The following is a 12,667-nucleotide window of genomic DNA, read 5'->3' as shown; positions in this document are numbered from 1 at the left end:
GTGTTAACAAATTTATTACAAATATATATACATACTAAAATTTGAATTTATTTATTAGCGGTTGAAGACATTGTTCTAAAATACAAAATATAATAAAGTTAAAATTTTGGTTCCACCTATTATATAACAGATACTTTCACCAGACAACTAATATGTCAATAAATATAAATCATATAAAATAATCAGACTGATATGTCAAATTTCTTCCCTCAACACCAGCTGATACATTACCCTAATTTCAAAGCATTGAATAGAACCCAACTACCTACCAGATAATTAATTCTCTCAATCAAATCCAATTTTCTCCCTATAAAAGCCCTAAGGTCCTATAGTGTTCTGTATCCAACACTAGCTCCTACTCCCCAAAGCATTTATTATATCCTCCCCTCGTTAGCTACTTCATCCCACTAATAGTTTTACAGCTTCATCTTCTTCTTTTATTCCTCTAAAACAATGGAAATGGCTGGGAAAATTGCATGTTTTGTGGTATTGTGCATGTTGGTAGCTGCACCCCATGCAGAAGCCTTAACTTGTGGCCAAGTTACGTCGAATTTGGCACCTTGTCTTCCTTATCTTAGAAACAAGGGGCCTCTGGGACGTTGTTGCAGTGGCGTTAAGGGTCTGTTGAATGCTGCAAGGACTACACAAGATCGTCAAACTGCATGCACTTGCCTGAAATCAGCTGCTGGTGCTATTTCTGGAATCAATTTACGCAAAGCTGCTGGTCTCCCTAGTACTTGTGGTGTCAATATTCCTTACAATATCAGCCCCTCCACTGACTGCTCCAAGTACCTCACTTTCTTTCTCTCATGCTATCCTTATCCTTATATTCTATCTGCTTCATTTTCTCTTATCTTTTAAATTTTTTATTCGGAATCTTTATACAAGTAACCAAGGGAATTCACTATTTATTTTTTCAGAGTCTCTATAAATAGCGTACATACTAATTGTACACCGTTACACATAAAGTATTATACATAAATTATACACATAGCATACATCCGCCAATTATTTTTAGTATAAGTAGTTTGATAAGCAACTATTTAGGCTAATTCTTCTTTTTTATTCTACTCTAAATGACATGTTCTTATATTCCTAAAAATGTTAGGCCTATGTTTAAAGCTACAAATTTAAGGGTACTTTTGATATGTGTCAAAAGTTTTCATTATTGCTTTCTTAAATTTCGTGTTTAGTCTAACACTGTCATTAAAATAAAATTGAGAGGATTATCCACCTGCTCTTTCCAAACAAACTGCATTACTATTGATTTCGGGTAATTTGCTCTAATGTTTGTTCAACAATCACGTGGGACCACATTGTGAGATTGGACTCAAACAAACCATTAAATAGTGCAAGGGGATTAAAACTGCGAGATAGGGAGTTCAATTACTTTTTAAAACTAGTTCTTGCATAATATATTACCAATATAAATTAGAACTCTTTGTTTCCCCGTTTCATTTTATGTAGAGGGATTTGGAGGAAGAGGATCAAATAATACTCTCTCCGTTCCAATTTATGTGAACCGGTCTGACTAGGCACGGAATTTAAGAAAAAATGAAGACTTTTATAATTTGTGGTCCTAAATAAGTCAAAAAGAGGCCCAGGGTATTTGTTTGGTTATAACAATTTCTCGTTAAAGGTAGAATTGTAAGTTAAGTTAAATTGTTACCAAATTTAAAAAGGGATTATTCGTTTTGGAATGGACCAAAGAGGAAATACATGTTTACTTAGTTACCCAGAAACAGAGGGAGTATAAATTGTTTTCATAGCGTTCTGTCGTGTAGAGAAGCAGATAATAGAACACTTGCACAGTAGCTAGTAAATACATAATATTTGATATGTGAATTTTCTTTGAAATAGAGTATTGCCGTATTGGACATGGCAGCATGTGTATTGAATATTGATGTTTGCTTGTTCGACTTGTTATGCAGGGTCCAGTAAGGCTGATGAGATATAGCCAATTTTACCCCGCACAATTTGGAAGTAGTGCAATATTGAAGAGAAAAATAAGATGCGTTCGTCTAGAATCCTACTTATGGATCCATTTGTATTTTGTATCAAGTTGTTGTCTCTTTTTTCCTTTTTGTATGTCCCTCGAACTCATAGTCCAGTACTGTGTAATAAATTGGCTGTTGTATTATGGATCTTACTTATGAATCCATATATTTATCTTTTTAACTTTTTTCTGCTATCTTATATGACTTGTGTTCTTTGTTTTTGGATGCAAAATTGACAGAAGCAGTGTCGCCCATTAGGTAAAGCTAATGAAGCAATGGCTTTAGGCCCCAAATATTTAGGGGCCCATTTTTAATTAATAATAGGCTAATTATATGATAATTATTTTTCAAAATACATTGAATATTTATGGTAAAAGAGTATATAATTATTTTCTAAGGAAGAGTATTATTTAGCCAATATGATTCGTGGCGACTAATAGTAAATTTACATTCTGTGACACCCCTTTTTTTACAAACTTCACTAAACCCTCTCAAAAATATAAAAAGATTTGTAAATCTCAAAAAGGTTTTCAATTAGAAAGTGACAAAAATGGTGTTCAAAAGGATTAACTCAGAGTCGCCACCTGACATTGGTTTCGGTGTCACCGTTTTATAAAAATGATTTTTTCCTTTTTAAACACTTTGGACTCCAAAACTAAGTCTGCACCAGAGATTCGGGTAAGGGGGTTCATTTGACTCGGGGAGAAGGTGTTAGGCACTCCCCAAGTCCCGTAGATAGTACGGTTGCATACTTGATCTAGCTGGCTTTTAAAATATTCAAATTGAGGTAAAAAACACACAATAGAAAAATAAATATCAAAAGAGGTTCGAGGTCGTCCCCACCTAATAAAAGAAAAAATACTAAAAAGTAAAACCCTATGCTAGCCTATACTATACTTCCTCCACGTAGTTCGTCATGGCCTCCAAAATACATGATACTACGGGGCATATCCCGAATATAAATATATACAAATCCTTCAGGGCATTCCCCGGATAAATTTAACTAAGGGAACGACCTCTCGCCTCTGAACTAACAAAATCCTAAAGTTTGCCTACCCAAGTGACGACAGCCTGAGCATGCTCTTAGCGATCAAAGTAACTAGTAATAACGAAATAGAAACATTAAAGCACTTAGCAGTACACCCAGCTATGTATTCCTTCGATTTCTAATCCTGTAGCATTTTTAATTCAACTAAACTAATAACTCATGATTTGATTCATTTATCATAAATTATGATCTATCACTATGATTAATTAAAATGAGCAATTGGACTTCTGAATATTCACTAATATGTTCTAACAAGACAACTTTAAGTCAAAAGAGAAGAACAACACACAAGTTAGAACCATATAAATTGTAAACACACGCATCATATTAAGAAGGATGGAGTAATAAAGTAAGAATTGGACCTTCTATTGACAAATCCAAAGTTGCAACTCAGAAGACAAACCAGAAAATGACCACAATCGGAACAGCAGACGGGAATTCAACAACTTCGAACGGAATCTCGGATTTGCAAATGGACAGCTCGTCAACTCGACTCGAATCTGTGGTGGCATTTTGGGCGTTGTTGCAGCAGATTTTAGCTGCGTTTCGGGACAGACTCGAGGTTGTTTGGTGGAGGTTTCAGGTGGCGTTCGGTCATAAATTTGGCTTTTAATTCTATAATTCCTGCAATTTGGCTAAAATATTAATTTCTTTTCTAAAATAATACCATAAAATATAAAATTAATCCTAATTAACTAAAACAACTATATTATGACATGAAATTATTTTTGATATTTTCAAGGATTATACTAAAAATAAAAATGGGATAATATTTTTCTAAAAATGCCTAATACCTAAGTATTTAAATGCTAAAATATGTAAAATATTGGGGAGAGTCAAAATTCACATGTCTACAGCTGCCTCTCTTTGACTGGGAGTACGAAGTATTTTCAGACAAAGAACGACTAGACAGGTTTTTTAACCTGACCCTTATTTAGGGAGACCAAAAACTAAGAGGAAGGAGAATGTGACCGAGCCCTAGTATCTAAGCTGCCTATATATCTTTGGCTAAAGGAATCAGGCCACATGTAGTTCAGATGTGAATGAGGTGATGGAGTATACTGAGGTAGAGAGCCGGTCGAGGTGTCGTTCCGTCGAGGTTCCGGTCCGCGATCCTGTTATTACATCAAAATCAAAAAAATGAAAAAGACTAACTAAGCTTGTCAACTATGAGTTACAAGATTCCTATCTATAAGTCTTCTGAAGCTTGATCTTGAGTTTTGAATGGTTCTTCATGCAGACTTTAGATTTGAACCTTGACGCTTGCAAGTTGTAGGTGCTAGTTCATTCTTCTTCAGCTTTTCGGATCAAAACCGGACACACCATACTTGTGACTTTAGTCATATCTTGCACAATCCACCTCTTGACTCAGCTTCTGCATTTTGGATTCACTTCTCTTTTCTTTTTTTCTTTTTTTCTTTTTTTTTGTTTTTCTTTTTTATTTTGGATTGAGATTACTTTTGTTGATCATCTCGGACTATTGACTCGCATTCTTGCCGCGAGCTTCTGCTACTTCTAACTTTAATTGGATTCTGAAATGACTTCCTTTGTTCTCTAGGTGGGCGCCTGATTGCTAAAACTTGAACTGTATTCCCTTGTTTGCCAGGTGGGCGCCTGATTGCCAAAACTTGAACTGTATTCCCTTGTTCTCCAGGTGGGCGCCTGATTGCCAAAAACGTGAATTGTATTCCCTTATTTTTCAGGTGGGCGCCTAATTGCCAAAAATCGAACTAGGTTCCCTTGTTCTCCAGGTGGGCGCCTGATTGCCAAAAACTTGAACTGTATTCCCTTGTTCTCTAGGTGGGCGCCTGATTGCCAAAAACTTGAACTGTATTCCCTTGTTCTCCAAGTGGACGCCTGATTGCCAAAACTTGAACTGTATTCCCTTGTTCTCCAGGTGGGCGCCTGATGGTCAAAATTTGAACTGTATTCCCTTGTTCTCTAGGTGGGCGCCTGATTGCCAAAACTTGAACTGTCTTCCTTTGAAACTTGAACTGCTTTCCCTTGTTCTCCAGGTGGGTGCCTGCAATCAAAACAACAAAACAAACAAATTTTTCTGCCCCAGTTTGCACTCGAAAGATTTGTGAGTTGTTAGCAATATTGTAAACTACTTATACTATTGATGCAATGATGAGAGTAAACTAGAGACTCGACTAGGATGTGCATCTCCTATGAGTAAAACCAAGAAACATTGACCAGCAAATGCGTTTGCTGAAAATAACACCTGAATGATCCAGATCAGGAAGTGTGTCTCCTACGGGTGAATCTTGAATGAACCAAACCAGGAAGCGCGTCTCCTAGGGGAGGAATCCCAATTTAGGAAGTGCGTCTACTATGAATGAACTCTCAAATTAGGAAGTGCGTCTCCTAAAACGAAAATATAACTTGAAACAGCCAGACTAGGAAGTGTGTCTCCTATGGGTGAAACATCAATTACTCAAACTAGGAAGTGCATCTCCTAGGAGTAAAACCTCAATTTAGGAAGTGCGTCTCCTAAACCAAAATATAACCTGAAAGACCCAGACTAGGAAGTGCGTCTCCTAGGGGCGAAACTTCAATAACTCAAACTAGGAAATGCGTCTCTTAGGAATGGACTTAAATGACCCAAACTAGGAAGTGCATCTCCTAAAACAAAATATAACCTGAAAGACCCAGACTAGGAGGTGCATCTCCTAATGGGTAAAACTTCAATGACTCAAACTAGGAATTACATCTCCTAGGAATGAATTTAAATGACCAAAGCTAGGAAGTGCGTCTCCTACGGGTAAAATCGCAATTTAGGAGGTGTGTCTCCTAAAACAAAATATAACCTGAAAGACCCAGACTAGGAAGTGTGTCTCCTAGGGGTGATGTGTGATCTTCTCAATAGCCTTTGTATAAGCAGAATTGGGACATTACACCTAAAAAATTCAAGCTTTGATATGAACATAGCCTTCATCCCTGTTTCAAACAAAGAAAACTTGTGAGTTTAAAATATGGTGGTTAGTTTGTGGCCTTGACTTTAAGGGCGATTGCTCCTTCAGTTCCTATGATAACTTTGATTTCAACTTGAAAGACCTTGCTTGTTTATTGACTAACCACTTTCTCTATCACCCATATCACAAAAAATACCTCTGATCCGTTCAAACCCAATACCCTTTATCTGTTGCATTGTGCTCATGAATTGACATTTGTCGAATCTTTGCATTTCACATGAATCCCAAAGCATGTTGATTGTTACCAACTCAGTGCGCATATTGTTCTTTCCTGGCTTATGCCACTTGATGTGCTAGCCAGACTATGTTTTGTGCAATTGGAAAGCTGGTAGCAGATTTTGAATTCATTTCTTTACTTGTTCCGATAAAACAGGCTCAAGAAGGGACTCAAACAAAACAAAAGGAACAAAATAAGGGACAATGGAAAAAGATGATACCTAACAAGAAAATTACAAAGTAGAAACTTATCAGATGTGGATACCAACTCTAATGACCATGACATCCACCTTTGGATTAAGTGGCCTAATCTCTCAAGCAAGTCTAATATTCAACTCTTGTTGTACCTCTTCGTTGTGAATCTGGGCTTCAGCGCTTCAATTGTCCCGTCTGATCCACAATCCTCAGTCGACTTGTAGTGCCCTGAAGGATTTTCACCATCAAGCCTCTCTCATTTTGCTCTTTTTCTCAACTCACCGCCGCGTTACGGTGCCCACGAGGGTTTTTACCGATAAGACTTTCTCATTTTATCATTTTCTCTCTTTGTGCTGAGAACAAGGTATTACCCATGATACAAGAAGATCATACTTTGACCACACACTTGATTTGACATCCTCAAAGATTGGTCGGAGGGTTTATCTTTGGACCGTAATGTAGGCTTTTGGACAAGGTTGGAAAGAAAGGGCGGCATGAAGGCTCAAAATAATTTAAGATGAAAGGGTGCAAAATTACAACTTTTGGAATCAGATCTTTTGGCAAAATTAAAACTTCTGCCCCAGTTTATGGAGTCTGGGGATTTTCTTATTTTGGATGGGATTTCTAAGAAAATTTGCCTCACTCTCGACTTCGGTGGATTATGAAATATTTTATTTGGAGTGACCAAACCGTAAGGCTGCCTACGTATCTTGAGGTGACAAGAATCAGGCCAAACATAGTTCAAAAGACAAAGTTGTTTTTTTTCTTTTCTTTTCCTTCTCTTTTTTTCTTTTTCCTTTTTTTTTCTTTTCTCCTTTTTTCTTTTCCTTTTTTCTTCTTCTTTTTCTCTTTTTCTTTTCCTTTTCTAGTTTCTAACTCTATTGCTGATTCCAAAAGAGGGGTATAAAACAAAAAATTAGGGCTCAAAATGGGTAGCAAACGATAAAAGTGTTTGGGTAGCAGAATAAAATGTCTTCGTCATACCAAACTTAAAAATGCCAAGTACAAACTTGCAATTGAAGATAAGCAAACAAATCACACATAGTATCTATTGATAGCATCAACACAAACAAAAAGTGTCAGTGGGCAATACCTTTGTTCCAATGAATGACCCTTGCCAATTCGAAACAGACTTGACTCAACCTTATCTTGATGTGGAAGAATGCATTTCAGCACTAACTGATTTACCTCAAACTTCTTGAGAGACATTTCCTTGTTATATGCTCTTATCAACCTCTTGATTTCCCAGACTTACTGCCTCAGTTTCACTCAATTCAAAGTTCAGGTTATTTCAGAATGCGTGAATCTTTAATTGTTTCTTCAAACGCATCCTTTTATCATATTCAAAACTGTGCCATCTTTAAGTCATTTCAAAAGAGAAGAACAACACACAAGTCAGAACCATATAAATTGTAAACACACGCATCATATTAAGAAGGATGGAGTAACAAAGAAAGAATTGGACCTTCTATTAACAAATCTAAAGTTGCGACTCAGAAGACAAACCAGAAAATGACCGCAATCGAAACAGCAGACGGGAATTCAAATGGAATCTCGGATTTGCAAACGGACAGCTCATCAACTCAACTAGAATCTGTGGTGGTATTTTGGGCGTTGTTGTAGCAGATTTTAGCTGCATTTCGGGACAGACTCGAGGTTGTTTGGTGGAGGTTTTAGGTGGCGTTCACGGAGGGAAAAGAGTAGCTCTCATGACTGTTTTGGACGGCAGAAAAATGAAGACGATGGCTACGTTTTTTCTCTTCTTTTTGTAACGATGTTGCGCAACTTCCTCCCTTTTCCCGTTGCGTTTGTGTGTTATATGGTTGAAAGAGTGACAAATTTGTATCAACCAAATAGGAATCTAATTTTCATTTCAGGTGGGCTGGAGTTCGGCGACTTCTTTTTTGTGGGGGTGTGTCGTGCCTCTGTTTTGTAATTGGGGTGAGGCTATTTTTGATTTGCTTCCTTCTTTATCTTCTGAAGGAAAACGGGAAGGGATAATGATGATGATCTGCTTAGGGGTATTCAAGGTTAGAAGAGGAAGAAGCCACAACTGAAGGAGTGGTGTTCGAAGGGTGTTTGTCGATCTGCTTCCTTGTCCTTTCCAAGTGAAAGAGCTCCATTCAAATGGGAGGATTTATTAGGTATTAGGGTTAGGCTAGTGGGTCAATTGGGCCAAAAATATTGGGCTTGATGAATTGGGTCATAAATTTAGCTTTTAATTCCATAATTCTTGTAATTTGGCTAAAAATATTAATTTCTTTTCTAAAATAATATCATAGAATATAAAATTAATCTTAATTAACTAAAACAACTATATTATGATATGAAATTATTTTTGATATTTTCAAGGATTATACTAAAAATAAAAATGGATTAAAAATAATATTTTTCTAAAAATGCCTAATACCTTAATTAAATAGAAAAAATGAAACTATTTTTGTATTTTTCAATTTTATGATAAAAATAATGTAAAAGAGTCAGAATTAGTTGAAATAACTATATTAGACCTAAACTAAGTATTTAAATGCTAAAATATACAAATGATAGTTAGACAAATTATACAAAAAGTTTTAAATAGGGGATTAAGAATCAGAAAGTTAGAGAAGACAATGGAAGAAATGAATTTCTATCCTTAGTTTGATATAGAAGAAATGTAGTAGAAGTTTGTTGAACTGGGTGTGTCCAGTTTCAGTTTTTGACATTGTACATATTTGCTATTGGTAAATAAAATTATTTAATTACCAAAAAAAATGCTAAAATATGTAAAATCTTGGGGAGGGTCAAAAATCACATGTCTATACATTCTAATATTAATATTATTTTTACTTTCTCATAATAAAACTTATATTTTATATTATTTCTTTTCCTCTTACTAAGTTGTCTATTCTCTAAAAATAATAAGGGATGAAAGACGATAAAAATTTATTTGCATCAGATGTTTATTCCAAGCCAATGAATGTAAGAATTTTGTCTTGCATATATAATTTTTAACAGTTAACCATGGTTAATGAAATATATTTTCACTTTAATTTATTCATTATATTCTTAACGTTAAATACATAGTTAAGTATAAAATCTCAGTGCGAATAAGATTTTTAAGGATGCAAAGACAATAAAAAATTTAAAATTGCTTCTTTTTCATTCGTTCAAGCACTGCAACAATAGTGAAATTTTATTCTTATATCAAGTTATGGACTAGAATTAGATTTTATTGTTCTAACTTCCTATTATAATAGTATATTATTTTTTTCAGCATTTATAAGAATTCATATATGTCAACTATAGTTTGACATATGAATCGGGTAAATCTATATGTTTTTTTTATTTTAAGTTTAAGACCTCAAAAAATTTGTTTTAGGCCTCCAATGTTCTTGAGCCGCCCCTGAGGTTAATAATAATATATATGCACAAAAATACTTACATAGTTGCTGGGTTAATATTCCGAAGAACACCCGAATTTGTATCTAAGATTGTATCATTACTATTACAAGCCGTAATTAGCCTAGAAAAAATAGTTCCTAGTATATTTTCCCAAACTGTCACGACCCAAGACCAACCCGTCGTAATGGCGCCTATCACAGTACTAGACAAGCTGACGTCCCAAACATTAGCCAACACTTTGAATGAACAATATACTCAACAAGTTTTAATAGTTAAAAACTCTCATAAATTGGATAAAAAGGCCATAACTAAATGCGGAAATTTTTTCAAAACCTGGGTGTCACCGACTACATGAGCATCTATATATTACAACATGGTCTAGTACACTGTCTGAAAAATAAAACTAAATACATAAACTGAAAGATAGGGAAAGTAGGATCAAGGTCTGTGGACGCCAAGCAGCTACCTAGAAGATCTCCGAAAAAGTAAACTCCACGATCAATAATCGCCGTGCCCGAAAATGCCTGGATCTGCACACGATGTGCAGGGTATAGTGTGAGTACAACCAACTCAATAAGTATCGCAAATAAACAAGGTAAGGTAAGAGAAGTTTAATTTGTTGAGGTCACTAGTTAAATCAGTACGAACTTGCCCTTTTTAATTAACACAGTATAAGATTTAAAGCTAGCTTATAAGGCTTCGCGAAACGAATATTCGTGTGCGCATGTGCCATGTTTCTCAAATACTCTGCTCAACAATATTATGGCATGTAGAGGGAAGAAACGAAGTAAATCAGATAAGTGATCAAGAAAATACAAGTTTCACACACTGCACGGACAACTCACGTGCTAACAATTAAATCTGCACAGACAACTCACGTGTGACACGGACAACTTACATGTCAATAATATCAACATTTGGATCCGCACGGATAACTCACGTGCCAATAATATCAATATATGGATCTGCACGACAACTCACGTGTTGCACGGACAACTCATGTGCCAATAATATAATATGCCCGGCATAGCTGCAGGCTCCAGTCCAAATTATCATACTGAAGCAATAAAGCAAGTATATAGATAGATAATGAATAAAATAAGATTCTACTATTCCTGGACTGGTGTAAATAGCATGTTAGAGTGTAGGCATGTGCAAAGAGTGCTATCGTAGCTCAATCCGACAATTTTATCAATGAAAAATATTTATCAAGTTCGTTCAGGGATTAAACCTCTGAATAGACTCATCATGACTCAATTAGATCACATAAACTGATACCACATGTTAGATATTGAAGCTCGAAGCTTAACAATCATTTTGGCTTATAGGAGCCTGAGCACAACCCAAATATGAATATATAATCCCGATGCTTGCACATGGGATCATCCCCACACATGTGCGCACCCAAAAGCACGTGACTATCACAACAACTCAAACAACTGGTGCCTCAACCGAGTTTAAATATGATACTTACCTCAAGCAACTCGAATCACTCTGCTAGTAAGTCCTTGCCTCGCGAATCGGCCTCCGAACGTCCCAAATCTAGCTATAAGCAATTCGATACAATCAACACGAGCTAAAGAATCAATTCCATAAGTAAACACTAAGTTCTTAATCAAATTCAAAAAGTCAATTAAAAAACGGCCCCCGGGCCCACATCTCGGAATCAAAGAAAAGTCACAAAATCCGGAAGCCCATTCAACCATGAGTCCAACCATACCAAATTTACCAAAATCCAATGCCAAATCAACACCCAAATCCCCAACTTAATCTCTCCGAATCAAATACTGAAATGCTGGACAGAATATTATATTTTGAGGGTTTGTTCATTTTATAATGTCTGCAGAATCAACTATTTAATGTCTATAGAAGCGGATATAGTTTTCTCTATAAGCTTATTAGCAAGATTTAGTTATTCCCCAACACGAAGGTACTGTAATGGTATTAAGCATTTCATATACCTCCGAGGAACGATCAATATGAGTTTGTTCCATTCAAATGAATGCAATTCACCACAAATTAATTATGTGAATGTAGGTTATTTATATGATCCCATAAAGTTCGACCTGAGACCGACTATTTATTTACTTATGGAGATACACCAATATCTTGGAGTTCAACAACATAGGCTATGATTGCTACCTCTTGATCAAATCATGCAGAGATAATAGCCATTCATGAAGCAAGTGGAGAATATACTTGGTTGAGATCAATAACTAACACATTCAGGTAACATGATGTTTCCATCTACAAAGGAATACTCTAACAATATTATATGAAGATGCATGCATAGCTCAACTGAAAGGAGGATACATTAAATACATAACAAAATATATTTCACCAAAAATTAAAAAAAATCATTCATGTTCATCAAAAGAATTGTGAAATAAACATTTAACAACTTTGTTCAAGTGATAATTTGACAGATTTTTTCATAAGGCGTTGCCGACCTTAATATTTGAAAATTTAGTATACAAGATTGGAATGCATCGTCTACGAGATATAAAGTGATGTTTTCATTACGGAGAGGAAAATACGTATTATACTCTTTTTTCTTAACTAAGGTATTGTCTCAATTGAATTTTCCTGATAAGGTATTCAACGAGGCAGCTAGCTATACGTATCATTAGATATGTTTACGCTTTTATTCACAAAGGATTTTTTTTCCATAATTTTTTTTAGATATACATTATTTATTAATGGACATCCAAGGGCGTCGTAACATATTTTTGGAATGTCATGCAAAAGTATTAAAGGCAAGCAGAGAGCTAGAAAAAGGTTTATAGACAAGCGTTGAGCTTATTGGCCAAGTAAAAAATGTCTATCCATGCGACAATATTCATTGGCCAAGT

At 35.5% G+C, this 12,667-nt stretch overlaps 1 protein-coding gene and 1 long non-coding RNA gene across 2 annotated transcripts; one reads left to right on the top strand and one right to left on the bottom strand.

Annotated features, from left to right (window-relative positions):
- Positions 1-333: 333 nt before the first annotated feature.
- On the top strand, positions 334-2,178 carry LOC107790279 (non-specific lipid-transfer protein 1-like). Its single transcript, XM_016612185.2, has 2 exons — positions 334-788; positions 1,932-2,178. The coding sequence occupies exons 1-2, from the start codon at positions 454-456 to the stop codon at positions 1,939-1,941; spliced, it is 345 nt and encodes a 114-aa protein (XP_016467671.1). The 5' UTR covers positions 334-453; the 3' UTR covers positions 1,942-2,178.
- A 1,713-nt stretch (positions 2,179-3,891) lies between these two features.
- LOC107790278 (uncharacterized) lies at positions 3,892-8,604 on the bottom strand. The gene is made up of 2 exons (XR_001649001.2): positions 7,897-8,604; positions 3,892-7,789 (listed from the first exon to the last, which is right to left on the bottom strand). It is a non-coding gene; the product is annotated as an uncharacterized LOC107790278 (long non-coding RNA).
- Between the last annotated feature and the right edge of the window lie 4,063 nt (positions 8,605-12,667).

This window comes from Nicotiana tabacum, chromosome 10, assembly GCF_000715075.1.
Source record: "Nicotiana tabacum cultivar K326 chromosome 10, ASM71507v2, whole genome shotgun sequence".
Taxonomy (NCBI): domain Eukaryota; kingdom Viridiplantae; phylum Streptophyta; class Magnoliopsida; order Solanales; family Solanaceae; genus Nicotiana; species Nicotiana tabacum.
The sequence above is the reverse complement of the archived record's forward strand: the minus strand, read 5'-3'. Positions and strand labels throughout refer to the sequence as shown.

Bases quoted from the DNA above. Each gene is read 5' to 3' on its own strand.
- LOC107790279 (XM_016612185.2), top strand. From the start codon at position 454: ATGGAAATGGCTGGGAAAATTGCATGTTTTGTGGTATTGTGCATGTTG.